We start from the raw sequence: 26,754 nt of genomic DNA, 5'->3' as shown, positions 1-26,754 counted from the left end.
TCTGATACCTTTAAATACCATCTGGATGCTGATAATATGCAAATTTGTGCCTCTAGCCCTAGCCTCTTTTCTGAACTCCAAACCTGCTATCCATTGCCTACTCTGTATCTCTGCAGGGATGTCTAATAGGTGCCTCAGACTCTCCTTCTCCAAACCTGTTCTTTCTACAGACTTTTGTCTCCATTAACGAACCAATCCGGTCTTCCAGTTTTTCAAGCCCCACAACTTGGTATCATCCTTGATGATTCCATTTTTATCTTCTCATTCAAATTGTCTGCAAATTCTCTTGGTCTACTTTCTAAATAGAGTTACATGACCACTTTTCACTAATTGCACTGCCATCACCATGGTTCTAAACTACAATAAACTTTAACCTGGATCATTGCAATAGCTTTCTAAATGAAACCTGTGCTTTTACCCTGCCTCTTTATGGTATGTTCTTGTGATATACCAGTGATCTTTCTTCAATAGGAGTCAAATCATGTCCATCTTCTGCTCATAACCCTCTGACAACTCAACAACTCCCTTATAATAAACGCCAAAGAACTTACAGCCATGGTTCAGGCCCTTTAGGACTGGCTCCTGTTTCTTTCTCACTTCTTCCCTTTCTAAGCCTCTTGCTCACTCTGTATCAGCCAAGGGGGTTCTTACTGTTCCTTGAACGTACTAGACATACTCCCATTTCCGGACCTTTGGATTTGCTGTTCTTCTGACCAGAAACACTATTCACCTAGATTTGCACACTTCTCCAAGGGCTTTGCCCACATATTGCCCTTCTCAGCAAGGCTGTCTCTAACCACTCTACTTATAATTGCAGTCCCAGCCCCATCGCCTGGTATTCCCTTTACTACATTCCTGTTTTGTTTTTCGTCACCCTCCTCATAGCCGTTCTTACCATCTGATGATGTAGAATATATAGTTTACTTACGTATCAATCTCATTCCTAATTCCCAAATATAATGTAAGCTCTATGAAGGCTGTTTTGTTTGTTGGTTTGTTGCTTGGTTTTGTTCACTGTTGTGTCTAGATCAGTGTGGTTCATGGTAGGTGTTCAATAAATGCTGGAAAATCAATTTATGCATGAAGTAAAACAGTGACAAAAAGATGGAGTTAGTGTGTTAGTGCTCAGGGTCGGGGTGAGGGGGTCACACTTCAGAGTGAGGAAATGTTCAAGCAGTAGCTTCCTAAATGAGAGAAGGTTGTGTTCAGACGCAAAATCCTGGACACCATTTCATCTCTTAGGGTCTGCAAATAGTGCAACATGACTAGGAATCTAGGATGTGTGGTGGGTGTTGGCTTATGAAATAGTCAAGTATCAGTCAGTTCAAGGAAGGTCTTAGATGTTAAACTATGAGGTCTAAATGTCATAAGGTAGGCCAGGAAGCAATAGAAAATATTATTCAGATGAAAAGGCATGACATGACCTGTAGGTGTTTTTTTTGGTTTTCTATTGTTTTGCTTTATTATGTTGGTACATAAGGCATTTTGGTTTTCTCTTTTAATGACAATAGATCCAGGTATACCTTATCGAGAAGGGGCCGCTTACCGATTTGTTGTCATAGAAATGAACTTGTATGTAGTCAAATTAAAAACAAATTGTTGCCTTGTTTTCTCTTTGTTTAACCCTTGAGTTTTTTGGATCAGAACTAGCACAGTTTGTTTCACAGTACTCAATAGCTTTATTCTAAAATAATCATGTGTGTGTGAATCTCCCCCCAATCTGGGCCGGACACATACAGGATGGTTGTTCATAAAGACTGGTTATTTCAAGAGACACTGTTTTCAAATGTCTAGATTTAATCTTTAGTGTAACAAAAGAACTGATTTTCACAGTATTCTGAAAGGTGTGTGTGTGCTTCTCTTTCTCATTTTCTTTGTCATAGGGGCCACACCAGTGGTTTTCACAGAAAGTTAGGCCCCTCTTCAGTATTTTTCAAACGAAACATCTTCCAACCCCTTGAATATTCATTCAAAGTCATTGGGCTTTAAAGCAGCAGTGCCTTAACCAAACTAAATCAACTAGCCCTTCCTTTGTGCTTCTTGAGATGCTGTTTCTCCATACAATTTTAACCCAGGAGTCTAGTAAGGAAGATGGATGTTTGGTTAATTTTCGTCTGTTTTTCTTCTAAAATAATCAGTTCCACTTTTATAATAATTTTATCTTAAGCCTTAATTGACTTTATGAGGTGATCTTGACTTCTTTATTCTATTCCTTTTTAAAATTCAGTGTTTACTTGGGGATATAGGAATGGGTAACTTAAAACAGAGAGTAGATTTTCCATTCGCTGAAACTTGATATAGAAGTTTCTCAAAGATTTTCTACCACAAGTGAACATTTAATTTTGTTATTACATGCTTAATGTTTACATGCTATCTTAAGTTATGTCATTCTACTACAAAGTAGAGTAGCAATTTGAGATTGCCTAGTTAATCTGACCAATGTTGGGTCAAAGTTATACTCTGAATAATGATCATATTGAGCGGCTCCCCAAATTTCTGTGGCATCCTTAGCTATTTATGAGAACAAACATAAAATAATCCATGATTTTGTATGAGCACCGCTACCATAATATATATATATGTGTGTATATAAATATATATATATATTTAAGTGAGGATCTTGATTCCATTGTTCAATTTCTTTTAAACATTATGAACAATGTGTAGGTCACAAATGGCAAATGCTAATTTATATAATCACACTTTGTATGTTTGTTTCATTTGTTTTAACAAATGCAATGTTTTTGATTTATTCAGAGACTTGATTTCATTTAATTGAGCTATTTCCTAGTCTTAAATCTACTCTCAAGGGACAGAAGGACAAAATTTTAAGATAATCTTAAATGAGTAAATCCTAAAGTATTTTGGAAAATAGCCATGCTATTATTGTATTTGATATTCCAAGTTAACTACCTTATAGTGAGGCATCCTCTTGGATGTATAGAAGATATTTAATAATTTGTTGGTTGGTCAATTTTATCGACCACTTCATAATGAAACCTGAGAAAAATGTAGCCTGATTTGTTCTTTAAAACTGTTTGTGACATAAGATAATATATTTCTCACCCCTACCTAAAGAAACAATACCTAGAGGATTTGTTCAAGAGATATGTTCGTCCATGGCAATGCTGACTAAGTTCCTCAATCACAGCTACCTTGGAACCACTGACTCCCTAAGATAGTATTTCTGTTTTTAGGTTTTCCCCCAGGAAAACGCAAGTGTCTTTATGAATCATTTTTCCTCATCTGAGATTTGGCATGCTTATATTCTTCATATCTAATTTCATAAAAATTATGGCAAACACATTTTAGGGTAGAAAGTGAAGAAATATTTGTAAGCTGAAGATTTCAGGTAATTTCTTAAAGTTACATTTTTGGGGAAGGTTCGGATGGGGTCACCATTGCATCTGCATCTTGGAACACAGGGAAACCTGCGTGGTGGGGTGAGAAGCTTCCTTGGTGTCAGAGAAATCAGGCTTCACTGCTTCCGACATTTTATAGGTGGTTCTGTTTTAATTCTGAGTAGTTGTTCCCTTGAAGGGATATATTATATTCACTTGTTGGTGGACATTTGGGCTGTTGCCAGTTTTGTTGTTTTGTTATTTGGAATGAAGCTGCTATGTTCTGAACATTTGTGCGCAAGTCTCTGGGTCATATGTTAAATATCTAGGAGTAGGAGGGCTTGAATTACAGAGGTGTATGCACAACTTTTTGAAAAACTGCCATGTGGTTTCCCAAATCAGTTATCATTTTGTATTCCTACCAGGAGTGTATAAGACCTCCAGTTGTTCCACATTGTCAACACTTTATATCTTGTCAGTTTTTTTTTTTTAATTTTAGCCTTTCTGATATGTACTATTTCATAGGAGTTATTTGCATTTTCCTGATGGATAATCAAGTTGGATGTCTTTCCATGTGCTTTTAGATATTCATATAGATTTGTGTGTGTGTGAAGAGTCCGATCAAATATTTCACCAATCTTTATTGAGTTGTCTTCTTACTAAGTTGTAAGAATTCTTTATATATTCCAGATACATGTTCTCTTTCAGTATATGTATAGAAAATATTTTCTCCCATTTTGTGACTTTTTTTTTCATTTCTTAATTGTGTCTTCCAAAGAGCAAAGGAAGAATAATTTCAATGAAGTTTCCTTTTTCTTTTATTTACATTATTTTGTTGTGCTTTTTTGTCCTAAGAAATCTTTGGCCTACCCTCCCGTATGCCAAAGGTTTTCTCATATGTTTATTCTAGAAGTTTTGAAATTTTAGCATTTACTTTTAGATATTATGATTTATTTAATTTCTATATATGGTAAGTGGTAAGGGTTAGTGATTTTTTTTCCCCCACACATATATCCAGTTGTTCCAGCGCCATTTGTTGAAAAGACTCTCATTTCTCCCATTGAATTACCTTGGCAACTTTCTTAGAGATCAGTTAATTACACATATGTGGATTCTATTTTCTGTTCCATTACTATAGCTTTATAGTAAACTATATTAAGTAGTATAACCTTTATTTTTTAAAATTACTTTGACTATTCTGTGTTATTTACATTTCAATATAATATTCAGAATCAGCTTGTCAATTTCTACAAAATTGGGATTGCTTGCATCTGTGGATCAGTTTGTGAAGAACTGCCATCTTAACAATATTGAGTCTTATAATCCATGAACTAGTGGCATTTCTGTCCACTTCTTTATGTATTCTGTAACATTCCTCAGTAATATTTTATAATTTGCAGTGAAGAGATCTTGCTCACATTTTGTGAATTTTATTCCCATGTATTTTATGGGCTTTGGTTCTACTATAAATGGAAAATCTTAAATTTTATTTTCCAGATTTTTGCTGCTAGTTTTAAAAATAGAATTGATTTTTAAAAAGTAACTTTATACCCTGTCACTGCTGGATTTGTTATTTCTACGATTTGCTTTGTAGATTCCTTAGGATTTTCTATGTAAAATATCAGGTCATCAATAAAAAGAGACAGTTTTGCTTTCCTCCTTTCTGATACTTATGTCTTTTATTTCATTTATTTTCCTTTATTGCAATGACTAGGACATTCAGTCCAATACTGAATAGGAGTAGTGAGAGCAGACATCCCTACCTTGTTTCTAATTTTAGAAGGAAATCATGCAGTTTTCTCCATCATAGAATCATTTTGTCTGTTCTAGAACTTCATCTAAATGGAATTATACAGTATGTGCTCTTTTTTGTACAAGGCTTCTTTCTCTCAGTGTGTTTTTGAGATTTATTCATGTGGTTGCATGCCTAAGTAGTTTCCTTCTTAGCAAGTGTTGATTTTTTTAAAAGCAACTTCTCAAAGCATAATTTACATACAACAAACTATAGCCAAATATGATCAAATACGATAACTGTAAGATTTTTGTAAGTGTCCTTTATCAGATTGAGGAAATTCCTTCCATTCATTGTTTGTTAATAGTGTTGAATTTTTTGTCAATATTTTTTTCCACATCTATTGAAATAATCAAGTGTTTTTTCTCCTTTCTGTCAATGTGGTGAAGTACATTGTTTTTTAATGTGAAACTAATCTTACATTCTTGGAACATCTTCTAGTTGGTCACACTGTAGTATATATTTTTCATATATTTCTTGATTTGGTTCGCTATTATTTTCTTAAGGATTTTTGCATCTTTGTTCTGTTGAATATTTGCCTGTAATTTATTTTGTTGTAATGGCTTTGTCAGGTTTTGGTATCAGGGTAACACTGGCTTCATAAAATTGGTTGTGAAGTGTTCCCTCCAACATAATGTTCTTTCTTCTTTGAATGTTTGATAGAATTCAACAGTAAAAGCATTTGAACCTGAATTTATCTTGGTGGGAACATTTGTTCAATTTTGTTAAGTTGCATTTTTCAATAAATTTTTCCTTTTGTTTAAGTGGTCACAGTTTTTGCCACAGAGTTATTCATTTTATTCTCATCTCTACCTTTTATACTTGCAATGTTTGTTCTATTAACTTTCAATGTAATTATTGATATGTTGAATTTAGGTTACCATTTTATTATTTTTGTATTTGTCTACTATGTTTCTTATTCCTATTTCCCTTTTCTTACCTTTTAGAATTCCATTTTAATTCATCTGTTAACTTTTTATCTATTCTTCTCTGCTTGTTCTTTAGTGATTGCCCTAGGGATTAATCCTGTTAGACTCAAATTGCACATTTGGTCACACCTGCTGTGGGTGGCAGCTTTGATCCCAATTCAGATACTGCTTTGAGTCTGCCCCGTGTGTGTGGTACAGACCATAGCAGAGTTCACATACAGAATTTGGGATTTTCTTTTGCTTACTCTCTCCTTCCAGTGTGTTTGTACACTCTCTGGTGGCCCTAATTGTCACTGACTCCTTTGCCTGTATCCTTCATTCAGAAAGATGGCAAATTTTTCTGTTGAGTACCAACTGGTACCATCTCTGCGTCTGCAGCTGCTTTTGAGTCAAAGGTGCAAAAAACGTTAAAGTGACTCCATGCACATCTGAGTTCTTTTCCCGAGGTTTCAACTCCCCTGCAAAATTAAGTAACTTTGTTTCAGACTCTCAGATAATTGGTCTCCTCTCCCTGCCAAGGGTTTCTATTTGTTTTTGCTAGAACCTGTTGCTAGGAAATTAATCCTTTATTACAGAAGTAGGAATTAGGCATTGAGTTTTTAAATGTTTCTGAAGGTACTAGTCTCTCAGTCTAAAAGAGTTTCAAGCCCTTTGAATGTGATATTTAAATGTGGCTCTTTTTTTTTTTTTGTAAAACACTCTGGGCTTACTTACCTATACCTGGTGGAGGCAAATATTACGGCAGATGAGGTGTTTGTATAACACAGCTGTCCCTCTAGTATTGGTTGATGTACAAGTAATTTTGTTGAAGACATTTTATAAATAGTTGATGATGAAAATAAATCAAAAATATGTTGTTTCCTATTTTTTCTCAATAGTTTTAGGTCAGCCTCTTTTTACTTGAAATTATATTTAGAAATTTAAAGGAACAGTAAAACCCCACTTATCCAGTAGATATAAATAAAGAAATAGTAATCCTTTAGAACACAGTTAAAACCTCTAATCCTAAAAGAACTTTAAGAACAGGGAAAGGGAAATAGGTAACAATGAGGAAAATCACTAGTTTTACATAGTAGAGAAGTTGCTGTACTGTTTTCTCTACTTTTCTCTATGTTGTTCATAATAAAACAAAACAAGACAAAAAAGTAAAAGAAAAAGAAAGCTTTAAAAAGCTAGGAAATTATAGGAAAATATATATATTATGAAATAATAAATAAAAGAAAGTTGATAAAGCACACCAAATTAATAGACTGGAAGACATCAACTGTGTAATAATTTGCATTGAATCAAAAAGTATTTCAAAAATTCTGTACTTATTAAAAAATGTATAGAGGTTTAGCACTAAAACAAAATATAATGTATAGACTGGGAGGCTAAAGAAAACTGTCATGATTTGCAGTTTATATGATTTTCCACACCACATCTCCAAAATGATATATTTGCAATCTCATAACAAGCAATAAGAGGGCTCAGAAATAATGGGAACAACATATAAATCAATGTTCCTGTACCTAGAAGTAACCAACTAAAGTATATAAATTTGAAAATGACCCCATTTATAATAGTATCAAAAGTGTTGTTACTTACAAAAAATAACAAAACATATGTAAAATCATTATGGTGAAAGTAAAAAAGATATTTTGAGATACATAAAAGAAGTCCTGAGTATATGGAGAAATAAGTCCTTATAATTCAGAAGATCAATGTCAGGATGTCATTTCTCTCTGAATTGACATATACATTAAAGGCTATCTCAATAAAAATTTCACCAATAATTTTATAGAATGTTGCAAATTGATTTTTAAATACATGTGGAAGGATAAAGGGCAAAGAACGATCCGAGATAATTTTGAAAGTGAAGTAATTGGGACTTACCCACTCAGATATCATCTGGTTACTAAACTGCTGTTTAACAACGTGGTCTTGGTGGAAGAACAATAATATAATTCAGTGGAAGGGATGAGAGGGTCCGTAAACAACCAACACAGTCATGTGGGAAGCTGATGTGTGACAGAGGTGGGCATGTAGATCAGTGAGCGAAGTATGGATCCCTTCAGTAATCTAATTCTGAAAGTTGACTGTATTCAATATCTTGTAATAACCAATAAGGGAAAAGAATCTGAAAAAAAAGATAATATATGTGCGTATACCTGAATCACTTTGCTGTACACCTGAAACTAATACAACGTTGTAAATCAACTATACTTCAATTTAAAAAAATGAAATAGAAAATAAAAGTTGGCTATCTGTGAGGATGGAGTTCAAATCGGATGCTTGTTTCCAACGATAAACCAAAAAGCATTTGAGACAAAATAAGGAACACACACACGCACACACACACATACACCCACACACATACAATTACCTTTTGAAAGAAAACACAAGGAAATTGCTTTATCACCTCAGGGTAGCATATGATTTCTTAAGTAGAACATTGAATATTAAATGGCAGAAATGCTAAAGTCAAAGATTAATATGTTTGACTATATTAAAAAACAAACCACTGTTTCAACCTAAGTTTTCATTGATAAGAGAGTATAATGGAAAAATTGCAGAATATTCATTGGAATGGGGTACCATAGATCAGGTAAAATGAATATACTTGATTTATATATAACACCATCAATAGATCTATAAAACATAGTACTGAACAAAAAAATTCCAGAATGATCTCAACATTTTGATACTGTTTATGTTATTTCTAATATAAACCTTATGTCCCCTCAAGTGTCAAAGATTCACACTGATCATCATCTTGTGGCCATGTTGCCTCAAAATTGGAAGATTTTAAGATTTTTATGGATAAACAACAAGGTCCTACTGTATAGCACAGGGAACTATATTCAGCATTCTGTGACAAACCATAATGGAAAAGAATATGAAAAAGAATATATACATATATATATAAATATATATAACTGAGTCACTTTGCCATATGGCAGAAATTAACACAACATTGTAAATCAACTGAAGTTGAAGTTTTTATCCAAAATATTTGAATTTTTCAACATTGGCAGCCTCTTTGAAAAGTAATCATTCTTTCTAGTTCAGATACACCTCACTGTTGGCAAAATTTGGCCTGTGGCCAGCCTCTTCGTGACTTTTGGATTTTCCACGCTACTTCTCCTAAATTCTGGTACATTGAATCCAGCAGCAAGAAACTCTGAATCAGGTTGATAGGGTAATGAGGTTTCCAAATATGGGAACTCTATTCCAGAGTGTGACAGGCCAATTCATTTCTCTGTCTTCTTTATTCTGCTACCAGTTCTAAAACTGTTAGTCATCATGTGTGTATCTGTGTGTGTGTGTGTGTGTGTGTGTGTGTGTGTATGTTTTAACCTATTTGGAACTCTATAGAGAGTCCTGGGTTTAATCTCCTTAAGTCAATGAATAGGAATTGAAGATTGCTCCCATCCTGTTTTTTCAAGCAGTCATTTGGTCTGTGTCTTCCAATCAGGTATTTTTAGTCACTGTCTGGAATTTTGAACTGTACATGATCCCGCTGGCATTATCGCTCCTCTTTGTCTACAATTTCATCAGACCTGCGAGGGGGAAGGTTGGCAGCATCCAGGACAGCCAGGTGAGCAAAGATTCCAATCATTCTGACATTGGACTAAAGAAAAAATGTGTTAGCAGTAAACCACCACCACCGAATCATGACCCGAGTCCACTGCATTTGAGGTTTGAGGAGCGCCCACTGCACATGTATTCATGTTACAGGGAAGGTATTTATCATGTGTAATCTGGAGTCTTCTTCCTAGAGCATCTTGTGTTCCTGAGTCTTGGCCTGCCTTCTTAGCCCGAGTGAGCCATCTGGTTCTTGGTCAGCATTTCCATGCGGGCAGCACATGTCTGCGTGCCCATCTGGTTCTCCATAAGGTTCCTGGGAATGAGATTCTCAATTACTAGAGAAAAGCCTTTGGTGGCTCCTTGAGCCCCCTTCAGGGCACACGCAACTGGGAGGCTGCCTCAGGCCTCTCCCTATAATTATCCTGTGCAATATTCTCCTCTAGGCTGAAGCCTCAGGGGATACTCTGAGGCTTGCCAACTCCCAGGGAAATCAGAGAGTGCGTGGGCATGGGCCCCTCTGTTCTTGAGTGCCCAAGTTTTTCTTGCAATTCTCAAACTCACCGTGGTGTTAAAGGAGGCACAGGCAAGGCCTCTTCTCAAAGACATCCCCCAGCATTTACTTTTCTTAATTTTTCTCCAGTTCTCCCTCCCCTACCCCTCTTATCCCAGCCCATAGAATCTTTTTCTGCTCTGGGTTAGAAGGAACTTGTATTTATAGACTTGCTTTATGATATAATCTTGGCATTCCAGATTCAAGAACCAAGTTTTTGAAACAAAAATCAAAGGTCTTGAGACTTGATAACATCCTTTAGAAAAATCACCTGCACATTAGGTTTTCTAAGACTCAAAAGCTGACCATCTTCACCTATTTTTCCTTATAATGTTCTGATTATTTTAAAAAATTATCTCTGAAATAATGGATATTTAAGGAATGTTTCTGGTTTCATTTGGGATGGGGGAAATGAGTGTTATGGCAGGGAGTAAAACCTCAGACAAATTCCAAATTCTATTCTGTTTGGTTTTTGATTGTGTAGTGCAGTAAGCATGTGCATATATCAATAAATGAGGGGCCTGAAGATGCTAGAACCAAGTAACAAATAAACAGGTTTAAAGTACAGGTTTATGTAAGGACTAAGTTTCACAGAGGTACAGATGAGGGAAATTTTTACAGAGAAGCATCTGTTGTAAAAGTGCTGTCAACTAACATTTTTACAGTTTTAATCAGATTTTATTTTCCCAGGTATATATATGATGTATACGTTTATAGCGTGTGTATATATATATGTGTATGTGTACATGTGTATTTGTAGGCAGGTATATATATGTATATATGTGTGTGTATGTAAATATGGGTACATAAGTGTACTTGTGTGTGTATGCATATAAATGTGTATGTGCATGTATGAAACCTTTTTAATTTACTAAACATTTTCTAATTTATTACCTAATTTAATCTTGTTAACATAACCATGAAGGAGTCAAGAACTACTGTTTTCATTTCATGCTTCATAAAGCTAACGTTCAGAGTGGCAAAGTGATTTGCTCAAAGTCACACAGCAAAACAGTGCTGGAACAATGTCTCCAGCTGAAGACTTTGTCTCAAAATGAAGACTTCTGACTCCTAATTACAGAGTTTTTTCCTCCCATAACATGTTTCGTTGTATTCATTTTTATCCATGTGCTTTTATGAAAAATGCTTGTTGCCATCATTGAATAGGTTAGTTCTCCAGCATCAGTAAGTATTCCACAGACTGCTAGGGAGCTCCTAGGAATTCTGGGCGGTAATACAGTACCAGCCCTGAAGAAATTGCTCAATGGTTTATGGAGGATAGCAGAGTACCTTCTGGATACTTCAGAGTTACTCCCTTATACAAGCATGATATTGACCATTCTTTTTTCTATTGGAACAATGGCATCTAATTAGCATGCCTGACCTTTGCAAGGTTAAGCAGAAAGGTAAGCGTTCAAATTGAAAATAGTCCCTGGTTTTCTGATACCCAGAATTCTTTTCAAGCTACCAAATCATTGGATTGTGTACCAACACGTGTTAGCTTTTAAATGTAGCAGTGATATTATTCAAGTGTACCTGTTAACTAGCCGAGATTTCTAAATGAATCTGAACAAGCCTATGTGCAGCACAGCTGGTGCTGGGGCCCCTGAACTAAAGGCAGTCCCCCCTTTAGTCCAGATCTGAGCCTTGAGTTTCCTTCCCTCACCTGCCCCTCACCAACCCTGAAGCCCAAGGAAGACAAGAATGCCATATAGAAACCTGTAGCTTATTCTTGAGATTGATTACATTCAGACTAATGCATTTTCTACTGTCTAATGTTTCGGTAATGGCCCCAGAGGAAAAGTGCAGTCATTCTAACAATGAGCCCAGCACAGACGGAGTATGGTGTTCTCAGCCTTAACACAGCAGCTGCTTCATTTGTCAGACTCAGAACAAAACTGTTTACAGATAGTACAACTCCGCAATGCATTTTTAAAGCTGGCTGCCTTCAAAGGGCACTCCCCTAATAGCTTTATTTATACTTAACAGTTTTATGTAGATTATGCATATTGTTTACAACCTTGGCAAGGCATCCCTTAACTTTAAAAATGTCCTTTTTAAAGAAGTTACAGTGTATTTTAAAAAGACTAGTGTTGCAATGATATGGGAAAACTTTAAGCATGAGTATGCATTTCATTCGTAGTCGGTAATTTCGGTTGACGTTTTATTACAAATTATGGATTTTCCTTGCAGGAGAGCACGGACGTCGATGAGGAGGAGGATGAAGATGACAAGATGGGTGCGCTCGAGAAAGGACACAAAGGGGTAACGTGACTGCTTTCAGTGTTCTAGCTGGTTGAGTCAAACTATATATATATATTTTTTTACTACTGTAGGGTGACCAGTATAGTGATATTCTCGTAATGTATAAAGGGTATCCCTTTTTAAGGTTTTTTTAAATGAGGATGAAAAGGGGCGAAATATAAGGAATAACTGAAATGTTATAGAAGCATCCCTCTAGGAGGCCTGTCATTGGAGGCAAAGATTAGCCTTCCCCTTGGTGGATGAAAGGTAGATGAAAGGTAGCCCAGGAAGTCAAAAGTAAATCAAGTGCAATCGCTGTTCCTTTAGGCTCATGTCTGCACTCTGCAGGGTGGTCACCCGCTTCAGAACCTGTCACTTGCCCAGCTGTTGCTGGCAACGTTTTCAGCTTTACGTCTGTGTACATCTGTCCTTTCTCTCCTCCTGGGAGAATCTCTCAAATCTGCTGCTTTTTGTTGTCATTACGCTTTCAGACAAACCTTCTGGAATAAAATGAAAAAAAATAAAAGTGAAATGCCAAATGAGTTGCTACTAGCTTCATGGCTGCCCAGTCCCCTAGAACCTATGGGTCTATGGGGCTGGGGTGATAGTGTGTAGAAGGCTGACAGGAGAGGAAAGGGGCGAACGGGGGAAACTTAAGAGCTAAGTATCCAGTATAAAATGTCCAGAAAATAGAAACGAATTTAAAAACACTAGCTCCATGACACAGACAGCCTTAAAATTAATTGAGCGAGCCAGATGGTTTTGCCCATTTGAAGGATGCTGGGCAGATTACAAAGTAAATCTTATTTGTTGGGCTAAAATGATCATTAATAGCAAAGTAATAAAGTATAATTTTTTTAAAAGGGAATTGACCCTTTTTAGAATGAAGGTCCCATGATGCAACTTTCTTCTTCTTCTTCTTCTTTTTTTTTTTTTAATTAATTAATTTATTTTTTGGCTGCTTTGGGTCTTCGTTGCTGCGCGCAGGCTTTCTCTAGTTGCAGCGAGCGGGGGCTACTCTTTGTTGCAGAGCACGGGCTCTAGGCTCGTGGGCTTCAGTAGTTGTGGCTCGCGGGCTCTAGAGCACAGGCTCTGTAGTTGTGGTGCACCGGCTTCATTGCTGCATGGCATGTGGGATGTTCCTGGACTAGGCATTGAACCCGTATCCCCTGCACTGGCAGGCGGATTCTTTTAATTTTTATTTATTTATTTATTTATTATTTTTGGCTGTGTTGGGTCTTCATTTCTGTGCGAGGGCTTTCTCTAGTTGCGGCAAGTGGGGGCCACTCTTCATCGCGGTGCGCGGGCCTCTCACTGTCGCGGCCTCTCCTGTTGCGGAGCACAGGCTCCAGACGCGCAGGCTCAGTAGTTGTGGCTCACGGGATTAGTTGCTCTGCGGCATGTGGGATCTTCCCAGACCAGGGCTCGAACCCATGTCCCCTGCATTGGCAGGCAGATTCTCAACAACTGCGCCACCAGGGAAGTCCTGCAACTTTCTTCTTGATGAATTGACGTGAGTGGCTTCTGAGTGATGTAACTCCTTGAACATTAAGAATAGTCGTAGCTAAGCTAATGTGGATGAAGGGGTGTTTAACCAAAGGAAACACAGGTATTGATGAAATTATTTTAAACCTACATTAGGCATAATTATCAATTTCATTAACCAAAGTTTGGAAGTGAGAAAGATTTCTTTCTCTTGGACCGAGTCTGTGTAAACGAGCCACCCGTGGAAGGAGGATGTCATCCACCCTAGAGAGATAATTGTGACCATGGGGCTTTGTCCCATCTGATACAGGAGACATCTAACAAGAAGGCAATGGATGAAAAAGTGGTGTCGATGAACTGTCAGGAAACAAATTGAGCCATGAAAGTCTAGACCAGTGTTTTTCACCATCTAACCTTCCATTGTGGTACTTCAAGGGCTGTCTGGGGGCCTGGGGGTGTGGAGGTAGAGCCATTTGGGCTGTGCATCAAGCTTTTCTGGGCAAGGATAACTGAGTTGGAACTACAGCATCTACATGCATGAGCCTGGGAGCTCTTGCGCTCACCCAAGCACAGCCCTCCACGCAACAGATGCGTCAGCTCATCACACACTGAGGACGTTGGCTCTGGGGTTCTCCATGTCTCCTCCAGGGCAATTCCATTCTTGAGATACTTTGATTGTAGTATGTTTGTAGGGCCTTTAATAACCCCATGTGACCATGTTTGTTTTGCTTCCTCAATTTCATATTTCTGTGGAAACTTCTAGAGGAATAAGTCTGAAATGAAATGTTGACTTCTGTTTGTGCCTCTTCTGCTGAACACAAGCCTTCTATTGTGAGGGGATTTTGGCAAATTTTGCAGTCTTTTTGCACATCTCTTCACTCTCACTTCTCTAAGAGATGGGTAAACTAGAGCAGTTCTCAACTTTAAGACTTCGGGAGCATACGTCCACCTATATATTATTACACTTCATCATTTCTTCTCCATGTAGAGCAGCCTCCATGCCTGGGATGGGTCCCTCAAGCACACAGGCCCTGGGCCACTGCCCTCCACAGTGTGCTGACTCCAAGGGCTTCCCCACAGCGCCCTTCTGGCTTCTGTTGTGTGTTCGACATGACAGACGGGCTTCTGGGAACTGTAACACACCCAGTGAGAGATGAACTGTTTACAGATTATAAACACACAGCCGTCTCCTTCCAAACCAGAAGAGGAGAGGAACTCCTTTCTACCCAAACAATCCATCTTGAAAGTGACACTCCTTAATTGCCAGCACCCCTTCCCACCAAATACCATCATGGACGACTGTGGAAGATGAAAGCATGCTGGGGCCCCTTGGCACAGCTTCCTTGGGAGATGGACGCATTCCCATATTCTGCCTGTCTCTGATGCACAGGCCAGGACATGGTCTGGGGTCTGTCATCTTTTTATTGTCTGGAAGAGGGATGGTTGTAAAATGACATCACTATAGCCTCTTGCTTCTTCTCATTGTTAAAAGTCCATGGTAAATGACCTGCATTTTTAGAAACCAAATTAGGCTCCACAGTTTTGCCGTCCTTTCTTTTTGTGGACTTTCAGTTACAATGTAGAACTTTCAGGTCACTAGTTTTTTGGCTTTTAGGAAACTAACTGTACAAACTAAACTTTGAGGAGAGGAGATTTTTCTTTCTTATACCTGATGGCTCCACACAAGAAATTCCTTGTTACAAGTAGAGTTTGCTGGGGACCCCAGAACAAACAGATAACGGCTAAGTTCAGCCAACAGCAATCAGCTGACATTTCCTATTTGTATTAGATTCCATATGTGGAATTCTTCTATGTGGACCTTATTTGTACAGATGGATTACAATGAAAATTGCATTAATTTTCTACACAGTAAAGGTCAGTAATTGAAGCGTGAACCAAGAAACTATTGTGTAAAATGCTGTATCTCATATTTAGGAAAGGTCATGCAAGGCAATAATATCTTGTTTTCATTGTAGAAGGTATAAATACTTGCATTAGAGTTTCTTTTTTTTTTTTTCCAGCCCAACAATCACTAAGGTAGAATATTTCAGCATTTACTAGTAACATCAGGAAGAAAGAATCATAAGGGCATGTAATAAAAAAAAAAAAAAAACCTGCCTATTGCTATCATAAAGAGACTGCATTGTGATGCCTGCATTATGGGTTGGTTTGTTTTTAACTCAGCTGTCAGAAATAGGACTTGAATCATCTGTTCTTTTAAGATTATCAATGAGTTCACAATTGCTTTACAGTGTTTGGGGGGGTGGGGATCATCCTTTCATGTCAGTTATGGGTGAAAAACAGATATGGACATTTTCCTTTAAGAAAATAAGAAATATCTGATACGTTTTTGTTGATTGATGGTGGAACATGGTGGAACATTTTATAATGAAAGGATGCAAATGAATATTATATCTCTATTCTCTTTTCACAAATTAGGATGATATTATTAAAATTTAAGTATATTTTAAACCATCAATCTTAGTTGTAAAAATGATTTTCATCCTACAAATTGATTAGTTCACTCATCACTACCCAGGCAGAGCCTTCTTAGAGAGAGAGAAGGATGTGGCGTATATATCAATATGTATTATGTATCAATATTTAGGAGTTCTTGTTGTAAATTAACCTGCATAGTCCTTTGGTTGAGTTGTTCAGGGCCAGCATACCTCATGCCCTGTGTTTTCTTTTTTTTTTTTTTTTTAATTTCTATCTTTGATAGCCTAATATCAATCCCTGTACTTTTTTTTTAATTTTTATTTATTTTTTTTATTTATGGCTGTGTTGGGTCTTCGTTTCTGTGTGAGGGCTTTCTCTAGTTGTGGCAAGCGGGGGCCACTCTTCATCGCGGTGCGCGGGCCTCTCACTATCGCAGTCTCTCTTGTTGCAGAGCACAGGCTCCAGACGCGCAGGCTCAGTAATTGTGGCTCACGGGCCCAGTTGCTCCGTGGCATGTGGGATCTTCCCAGACCAGGGCACGAACCCGTGTCCCCTGCATTGGCAGGCAGATTCTCAACCACTGCGCCACCAGGGAAGCCCCGCCCTGTGTTTTCTTGTTCCAGAGAGAGAAGATGATCTATAGTATCTCAACCAGGGAAGACTCGTTCTTGGAGGAAGTCTTACAATTTAATAGTGAGAGTAGTTTTGTTTATGATTCCTTTGTGCCTTAAGAATGTCAGAAACAAAGCAAATTAGTTTGATCAGTGATTTTTTTTGTAACTATTGACTAAGCCATGATACTTTAAGATGGTGTGATATTTTTAAGAAAATGAAAAGTCAGATAATATCTTTGAAAGGTTAACAATAGTTGAATACACACACATATTTTCAAGGCATATACAGTCTATATACAGGGCATGTTGTAGAGGACCTACTTATGGATAATTTTCAGGGGAATAAAGTAAATGGTTGTTCCGATGTAACTCCTTTTAATTTGAATTAATATTATATTCAGTGATGAAGTGATTTAATTGCTAACATTTCAACCATACCATCTTACTTCCAAGACTTTAATATTAAAATGGATTCCAGCCAATTCTTAATTATCAGTTTATGCATGTTTTGCATGAAAAGGGATCGGCTTCCCTATTTCCTGCCGTCTTTTCTCTGAACCAATGACTTGCTCAAATCCCTTTTAAAAACTCAAACTTCCATTCTTAAAAATGTTTGGCTTCATTACCTTCAGAAATAATCCAGAAATGTTATTAATCTGACATTTGAAGCATTATTCAGCCTACTGCTACCAGGTTCACTAATAGCCCCAGTACTTGTGGATTTTCTTTGTGATTTCTGCTGTAAGGATTATACTTGGTAGGTTACTCCCAAGTATTGTGAAATATGGTGTGCCAGACTATAAATTAGATGGATTAGCCATCCTTTTATTAGCTAATGTGCACTAACTGGTGCTCTGATGTTATAGACTATACTACATCTGGATATTTATCTTGCCGTTGTCTAAAATTTTTACATTATGCTAATATAGAATACATTGGACATTGTATCTCAATTATCCACAAGTCATTATTTTTCTCAGGATAGTAGCCATTCCTACAAGAGGAATTTCCTATTGAAATCTGCTCTGTTTCAGTGTGGTTTGCCTTAAGTCCCAATTATCCAATGAGTTTGCAAGGTAATTGATAGATAATTTGCAAAATAATTGATAGAAAGGTGGGGACATCACTTTTTCCTCAAGGGAATATAGTAATTTAAAGTAAGTAATAAATGACACAAAAATAATAATTTAAAATGAGACCATTTTGAGTAAGAATTATTTAAATGATTAGATTTATAAGATTATTCTTATTTGTAGAGTGTTTACAATTTGCAGGCTGTTTTTATATGCTTCAGCTCATTCAGTACTCAAAGTAAACCATTAAATTTGATATTATTTTCCCCATATGCGAATGAACTAACCCAGGTTAAGAGAAATGTAATAATGCATCAGAGATTTCCCAGCCAGGATAGTAGCAAGACTCAAATCCAGCCCTTCTGATCTAAATCCTGTTTATTTTGGACTATGTTACATTATTATGAAGGAAACATGTCATTAATTTATTGGTCCATTTTTCTGCATTATTATTGACAACCTTGATGGAGTGTTTTCTCTGTATCTGTGATTGCTACTTTCATCAAAATTTGTATACTACATTGGGTGTTAGCGATGCAGTGCCTGGGTGAGTCAGGACTGCTAAAGGTGATGTTTGAGCTGAGTCTTAGGTGATAAATATTTTATCTTCTACCCCCCACCTCAAAGAAAACTAAAGGACACACAGCTAAATTAGCAACTGCAGCTTACTGTGTGTTTACCTATGGTAGTGACAGTTAGAGAAAACCATTAGCCCTGTTTGCCTTGTAATGGCGTGGCATCTGTCATTTGGCTCAGAGAAACTTTTAAGGAAATCAATCTTCCCAGGGTCTAATTCCAAATAATTATTTTTTCCCAAACTGTTCCCAATTTTTCAAAAGAGTTTTATCAACATCTTCCTCATGATGATGTTTATTCCTTTTACTTTTTCAGCCCTCTCGTTTGATCCCTGATGAGAATCCTGTTGCAGGCCAAAGAAACATGTTGGTAAATACCAGTCAGTATGGAAGGAAGGGCTCTATGTAATGAACAGATAGAGCAGTTTATAACTACTTAGAAATGATACTGGTTCAAAATCCAGTCTGTTTCATATTCATTTCCCAAAGCAAAAATACTACTTGAGAAAGAAGTATTCTCCTGAAAGACTGCAGACTTTTTCCCCCATTTTAATAGCATACCATAGAGGGGTGTGTGTGTGTGTGTGTGTGTGTGTGTATGTGTGTGTGTGTGTGTCCGTCCATGCACACAGGACGTAGCTCATGGGAAGAACCCTTAAGGACAGTTCCCAGTGCATTAAGCCAGATTCCCAAAGAACAATTTTTAATCTCGTGTATCAGAAATATTACTTCTTGTTCTTTGTTATGACAGATGCTGAGAGGTTTTTTTTTTTCCCTGCTAAATGCCACTCAATCTATTTCTGATGTTTATAATTCTTCAGGTTTTCAAATTGCAGGCTTTTAATATTCAGTGGGATGAAACAGACCGAACAGATTCCCATTTAAAGTCTAAAGTCGTATTTTTGCGTTGTCTTTGCCCTGGATGGTTGGCATTGCTGGGACGATCCTGAGATAGAAATTTTGCATCAATCCCTTGTGGGAATCCTGGGCATCCTGTGACAAATACTACTCAGTTTTTAAGCATGTCCCAAGGATCTTTCCTGACGTGGTCAATTTTCAGGACTAGCTCTTTGGTTTTCCTTAGGTAATTAATAGAGAAATGAGAATTTTTTATCCTGAACCAGAACATGTGGGAAAGATTTAAAGTAGCATACTGATTATATAATGAATTCTTAGCTGTAAATTCATTTTGATGGTGTTAATTCTCTCCCAGAGGCTCGAAGCTAGTTTATTGCACCTACAGTGCTATGCTCTTTGGAGACATTGGGGAAGCCAACAAAGCCTTGAAGAAGAAAAGATGCACTGCCTGACTGATTCATTTATTTATTTATTGGCTTTGTTCTTAAAGAACAACCATGTTACAACACAGGCACATTATTTGTTCTTCAGTCAATTGTCTCTAAAACTTAGCCACTAAAGACTCAGTGTTGTTTTTCTTTTTTTTTTTTTTTTGACATTTTATAAACAAATGGACAATGAAAAAATGATGATCTTACATACATTTTATATAATAATATGCATTTTTAGGTTACAGATTTGGAGTTTGTCATTATTTTTCTTACAATTATTATTACAATTACATTATTTTTCTTACAGTCATTCTCTGTAGTATATAACAAAGCAAAGGAACCTTTTGAAATTTGAATTCTGGATCTGAAAATTTCCATGTTTTCATCTCTTCTGTTATATGTTATTACCTACTTGCTCATAAAGTAGGCCCTAAATCATGGGAATTTTACTTATGCCTTGGTGTTTTTTTCAAGTAATGAGAAGTAAAATCCATTCTTTCTGAATTGTAGGAATCTAAAAATATGTGTTCAGCCACAATTATCTTGTTCATTGGTTTAATCACACCAGTGGCCATCACTATTTTTATTACACATTTCCCTCTATAAATTAGAAGCCTTATATGTTAAGGAAAAATATAAGCACATGTGATAACAGTTTCCTTTTTCTGAATGAATCACTGTTACTCTTCCTAGGCAATTTGGTAGCAGCCGCAGATGTAATGCTGTGTTTGCTAAACTGTGTTATCACCACATTCCCTGGTTCAATCTGAAACGTGTAAATAAAGCCAGCATGATGCAGATAGAACTGCCAGATGATCTTTCATACAACGCAGGGCAACATGAGTAGACTTGTCCTGGAAGATCGTTGCTTTTGAAACTTAAATGAACCCCAGGATTCTTTAAACTAGACAAAAGGTTATTTGTTCTTTTGTCTCTTCGCATTCTTGAAGGGCAAGGACTTATGTTTATGAAACACCTGGAGTGCACCAAATGCTTTGCATACGATACAATATTTAATTCTCCAAATACTCCAGTCAGGGTCAGGATTATGATCTCCCTTTTCCAGATAGCAGAATTGTGACTCAGAAACCAGTAGGAACTTGACATGATCACAAAGCTCATAGATGACAAGACCCATGTTGAACTCACTTCCCTCTGACTCCATAACCTGTGATTAATAAAATATGCAGGCCTGTGGAGTTGGTACATCTTAAGTTTTTTTTGTTTTTTGTTTTTTTCCCCCTAACTTTGCATCTGTCGTTGTAAACCCTGGTTACTCCAGCTCCTAGATAAGAATGAATGCATTTTATTATAATGTAAATTATGGTATGTGTTTTATGCAAATTATACATAAAGTTTGCTAAAATGTTTAGCAAGAAAAGTTAAAAAATAAGTAAGAATGGAAAGAAATGTTTTTCCCCAAGTATTTTCAAAAAGTGTAATTTAACATACATTCTCATGAAAACTGGGCAAATAATACTAGAAATGAACAGTAGATAGAAATATGTAACTGAATGAAATGGCTAAAAATCATGTATTAAATAGTGAGTCGAGAGAACAGAGATCCATAGACACCAAAGAATCAAATGACAAAAAGAACAAGTGTGAGGTGAATGCCTACCTTGTGAAATGTCCACTAGAAAATGTCCACTCTTCCTCTGGACTTAATAGTCCTGGACTGGAATTCTCTGCCACATATATGTGAACATAGACAAATGTGGACATAGACACATCACTTAACCTCTTTGTACCTTGGTTTCCTATTAATGGAAATGCTAGTATCAAAGACCATATAACATGTCCATTGGTATACTGGCAGATATAATTAAAGACCCGTGAAATCAATAGTACATGTTTTAAAAGATAAAGTTTGCAGTGTAGAGAGTGAAAAGAACATTTGCTACTAGAATGATGAAAAGAGTAGAGGTGTGATGCAAATTGAAAGAACAAGACAGTAGTTGGTGTGGACTGGCCTCCCTAGGAAAGATTTCACGAAGGCCAGGAGTATAAGTTGGACCTTTAGATCATTCTGCTGGAGTTAGGAGGCCTGGAATCTTCCTTCTTACTTCCTACTGTTTGATAATGCTTTTTCAGTGAGTAAATAATAATAATAAATATAAAGAGTACATGTTTAATGAATAATCAAGTACTGACAATCCATTTCTCAAGATAATTGTTGACAGACTAACTGATGAATGTCTGTTCACATTTCCTGTCTACCACTGGGACCATGATCACATCACTGATACATGTAAACTTAAGTTACAAACCTGCTGAAGAGCCTTCAGCTGTCAACAGTTACTTTTAGAAGACTATTTCTGGAAACATGATGTTAATTTACACAGCCCAAAAGATGTGTTTACAAATCTCTCTGTGCAGCATGACTTTTCTTTTAGATCAAATGACTGTTCTTCCACATTTATCTCATCTTCCATTCCAAGGTTTAATTATGCATGTACGAAAAAGGGCAAGGTAGGTATTAATGTGTTGACTTCAATAGCATCAATGTATTAAAATCCTTGTGAAGAGTCAAATGATACCAGTCTTATTAGCATGCCGTCAAATGATTCAAACAGAATATCAAATAAGTTAATTCTGAAATTGTTGTACTCATACAATGCCTCAATCAATGAGGCATGATTATTGCTAATTGAAAACTTTTCCAATACCCCACCACGATGACGTGAAATTATGATTTTTTTCATCCACTATATGGAATCAAAATAAAGCTTTTGCAAGTTAATTTGACAAACAATGAAATCTCTGACATCAGGAATGCTATTGTAAATTTAGTTTAAACATTTAGCATTGAGGGTTATTTAATTTTGTAGTGATAATGTGAATGCAGATTTTGATGAAGCACAGCATCAGGGCTAATAAAATATTCATATAAATTGAAGGGATCTTTGAAGCAGAAATGTACAATTGATAGATCATGGTGCCCTGATTATCCATGATCGCATACAGACAAGTGATAATGCACCACCAATTGAATTAGAAGCTGTAGTGCCCACATTTATAAATATTTTATGTATACAGAGTTGGGATAGCAACAGCAGTTTTCATGACAGAGATATGTTCAGATATAAAAATATACTTCTTTCAGCATGGCAGTGTGCACTTTGTTTTTGCTGCCAGTCATCCACCCATCAGTCTGATTTTAAGAATGTTTGAAACCTTTGAAGAACTCTCAGTCAACTTAAACATTCCCCAAAGCTATTGAACTCTTGTGAAAAAAAGAAATCTTTTAAATGTTTGTTGCATTTTGGTCGTATCAGTTGGAATATTTTTAATCAAAATTTTTGATGACTGAAAATGCTAAGTAACTTCATCTTTGGAAGCCCTTAGTAGATGGAAGCGAATTTTACAAGAACTGGCATAAAAGATATTGAATTTTTTTTCTTTACAAAAGAAAGGGATATTCAGCACAAAGCAAACTGTGAGGTCAAATAGTTGACCTATTTGTGCATGATTCAGTGTTTAAGTTCTGAAGTTACACTTTGGATTATCTCAATTTGTGGGATAAAAAAAATCTTTTGATTTTTAATAGGATAAATATAAATTCTACCCAGGAATGGAAGGAAATTGAGAAGCCATTAATTTTTCAGCATAAATTTTGTGGAGAATCATAGAGACAATTTATTTAAAGTTTTATCTTGAAAAAATATTGACAGAGAAAGTTCATATGAATGGATACAAGATATCGTGCCTTTGAAATTATTTGGGCAGAAATATATACAGATTTCAATATTTAAAATATAGAATTGAGAATATTCTTCATGCATCACATTTTTGCTGTGAGTTCCTCTCAGTGCCTGGAGAGAGAGTATTTTTGTAATTAAAATTATGGCCTACAGTAGAGTCAATTAAAGGTGTCAATTTAATGACCATTAAGTGCAATTCTGAAGATAAGTGAGAACAATTTTATGAAATATTATAAGTGAAAAGATGACATTAAAGAAGTACATTTTTTGGAAAAGTAATCTTAACATGGGACTATAAACAGATATAACTAGGAAACCAGTTAAATATATGAATATGTAGCATGAATAATCATTCTTCATGTATCATTTTAAAATTCAGTTAATATAAGCACATCTCTTTTGTTCTAATGCATGTAAAATATATTTTTTTTATTTTGAAACAATGTCATTATGAAAATAAATAAAAATGAAATAATTTTATAGATCCACTAATAAACCCAGTTGTCAGTTGGTAAATATTTCAAAAATTTATAATTCTGATTACTTTCACTCTTAAAAGTGTACAGATATGGTTTATAAATTATGCTGGTACCCTAGATACAGTGGAATTCTTTGGCGTAGTCTTTAAATGTTGAATATTCAAACTAAAACATCAAATTCATTAAAAAGTAAAAGAACATTGTGAGAATCATTTATTATTTTGGTGTACTAACTCAGGCTTTTCTTCACAACCAGAACCTCCACATTTGGCTGTTTCATAGGGGAAAAAAAAAAAATCAGTCAACTAAAATAGGAAATTTTTATGAAATTGAGCCACGTGGTAATTTGAGTCATTTTCCAAGAAATTGTTTTGACCTAAACTCTACACTGTTGAGAAGAGGAAGCCACTTTTGCCCTTTGGGTCAAATTCCCTGGTGCTTTCAAATCCTCCTTTATAAACATGAATGCTTCTGTGGCAGACAGAGATGGGTTTTCACCATTGTGCCCATTAATAGATGTTGGTGGATTGCTGAAGATGAATTAAGTCGCTCTGGCAGTCTATCCGATTTTTGATGCAAACGACTTGAAGAGTTAGAGTCAGTAAGAGAATAAGGGAAAGAAGAAATTTAAAATTAGAGTGAAAAAGTAAAAATGTCTTGTGAGTTTGACTTTGCAAGAGGAAGCAATGAGTATGACCTCTCCTTCTGTACAGAATGGTGGCATAAATGGGTACAGAACAGATGGTAGGAAGTTATTCAAACCAGCCCAGCACCCTTACTCAAAAGGGGGTAGCAATGGTACATTCTAACCTCAGCCCCTCTCTTTGCTCTGTTTCTGCCAGTAGCTCCATAAACAAGGGCAGATGCAAGAAGGGAAATTTGTGCTTTTTGACATTTCAGCCATATTGGTGCTTTTACCAGTCACTGCAATCAGTATGGGGTGGTGTGTTTTCCTTTTTCCATCCATGGGTCCAGTTTGATGGAACAGAGAATACAAGATGAGAATGAATTTTTTTTCTTTTGCTGCAAAGAAGATTATTATAGAAATGGTCTCTTAAATTAGAAGATATTTGCTCAATAATTTAGTAAAATTCTAACCCAAGTAAAAGATAGAAAAAAAATAAGTTTTGTTAGATTTATTTGAGGTTTTAGGTACTATATGTTAGATGTGACAGCTACAGTGACCCAGCTAGGCCTGAGCTAAGAAGACACTAACTAAATCCCAGTTACAGTAGAGTTCATAAAGGAGCTAGAATATGGTATCAGAATATAAGAAATAGCATGAAAATGCCACTCTTCAGGGAATCATTTTTTCTCCAATATGGGAGTAATTTCTAAATTATTTTCATAAACATTAGCTACCTAACATGGTAAAACACATTTTAGGTTTTCTATAAGCGAAGTAAGGGTAATATTCTTAGAAAGCTGAATTCCATATACAAAATCTGGATATCCAACATGCCTTATTGTTACCTGCTGGAAACCTTTCTGAAGGACTAATGGGAGAAGGGTAAGTAAGCTAACCTTGTGAAGACAGAAGAAATCAGGATCAGCCAATGGAAAGGACTGCAGAGAGAAGCAGCAACTCCACAGGGAAATGAAGTTCTTTTGTCTGTGGGGCTCCCCTTCATCAGCTCATGATATTGAGGTAGCGACATGCTTGTGCACTACAAGTGGTCACATCTCACGAGTAGGCAGGGATTTGGGGGAGTCAATAAATAAGTTGTGAAAAACGTAAATTTATCTTCTGAAGTCACTCTGTTGATAATAACCATGCTATGATAATATGGCATAATAATTTCTATAGCAGACCAATAAAAATGAAGTAACTGAGTTAAATCTTTTATGTTTCTTAGGAATCTGAGAAAAAGGGCTTAATTGAAAGAATCTATATGGTACAGGATGTTGTCTCAACTGTTCAAAACGTCTTGGAGGAGATAGCTTCTTTTGGAGAAAGAATTAAAAAGTAAGTTCTACATTTGTGTTGTCGTGAAGTGAAACTGCCATCCACTAGGACAAACGAGGGTGGGGAGTCTTAGGGAGGATAGGATCAGAAAATGCAAAAACAAAGAAAAAACAAAAGCAACAGTCTTGGGCCTTTTAACTTTGATTGGTATGTTCTTTGGGCTTGTCAAGTTCACAGGGTGGCTGTATGGCCCAATTTACACCAGTTGTCCCAGCATAATTATTAATAGTGCCTCTATTCATTCTCAAAAATACTCTGGTTTAAGTGATAAACTATAGATTAAAAAATAGATTGTCCTATACAGAAATGAAGAAGGAAGCAAATATGCTTTAAAGGAGGCTTTTTCATCTGAATCACAGAATACAGTAAATGCCTTGAGTGAAATTTTTTTCTCTGTTCTCCAGAGAATGGTACCTAACTAGTAACATCACAGATGCAAAGATGTAAAGTTAATTCATCACATACATGGACAGCTTAGGACAGGGATCAACAAACTTTCTCCATAAAGGACCCAAGAGTAAATGTTTTCAGCTTTGGACTATATGGTTTGTGTCGCAGCTACTCAGCTCCCTTGTTTAAGTGTAAAAGCAGATAGTTGATATGTAAATGAATGGATGTGATATGTATTCCAATAAAACTTTATTTACAAAAACAGATGTCAGGCTAGGTTTGACTCAGCTCCAACCCATAGCTTGCCATCCCCC

General features: G+C 36.3%; 1 protein-coding gene across 17 annotated transcripts in view; it reads left to right on the top strand.

Annotated features, from left to right (window-relative positions):
• Positions 1–26,754, top strand: part of MCTP2 (multiple C2 and transmembrane domain containing 2) — a 259,511-nt gene that overhangs the window by 209,095 nt on the left and 23,662 nt on the right. For 15 of the 17 annotated variants that reach the window (XR_014260390.1, XM_082449078.1, XM_082449077.1 and 12 more), the window contains 3 exons: positions 9,520–9,642; positions 12,376–12,447; positions 25,941–26,050. Coding sequence is in view for 16 of the 17 variants with exons in the window: in XM_082449078.1 (XP_082305204.1) it covers positions 9,520–9,642; positions 12,376–12,447; positions 25,941–26,050 (305 nt within the window). In the remaining variant the exon portion in view is untranslated. The remainder of the gene's footprint in view (positions 1–9,519; positions 9,643–12,375; positions 12,448–25,940; positions 26,051–26,754) is intronic. The other 2 variants (XM_082449070.1, XM_082449063.1) reach the window with 1 other exon arrangement.

This window comes from Balaenoptera physalus, assembly GCF_965194825.1.
Source record: "Balaenoptera physalus genome assembly, chromosome: 2".
NCBI lineage: Eukaryota > Metazoa > Chordata > Mammalia > Artiodactyla > Balaenopteridae > Balaenoptera > Balaenoptera physalus.
Note: the sequence above shows the minus strand (reverse complement) of the source record. Positions and strands in the feature narration are given on the sequence as shown.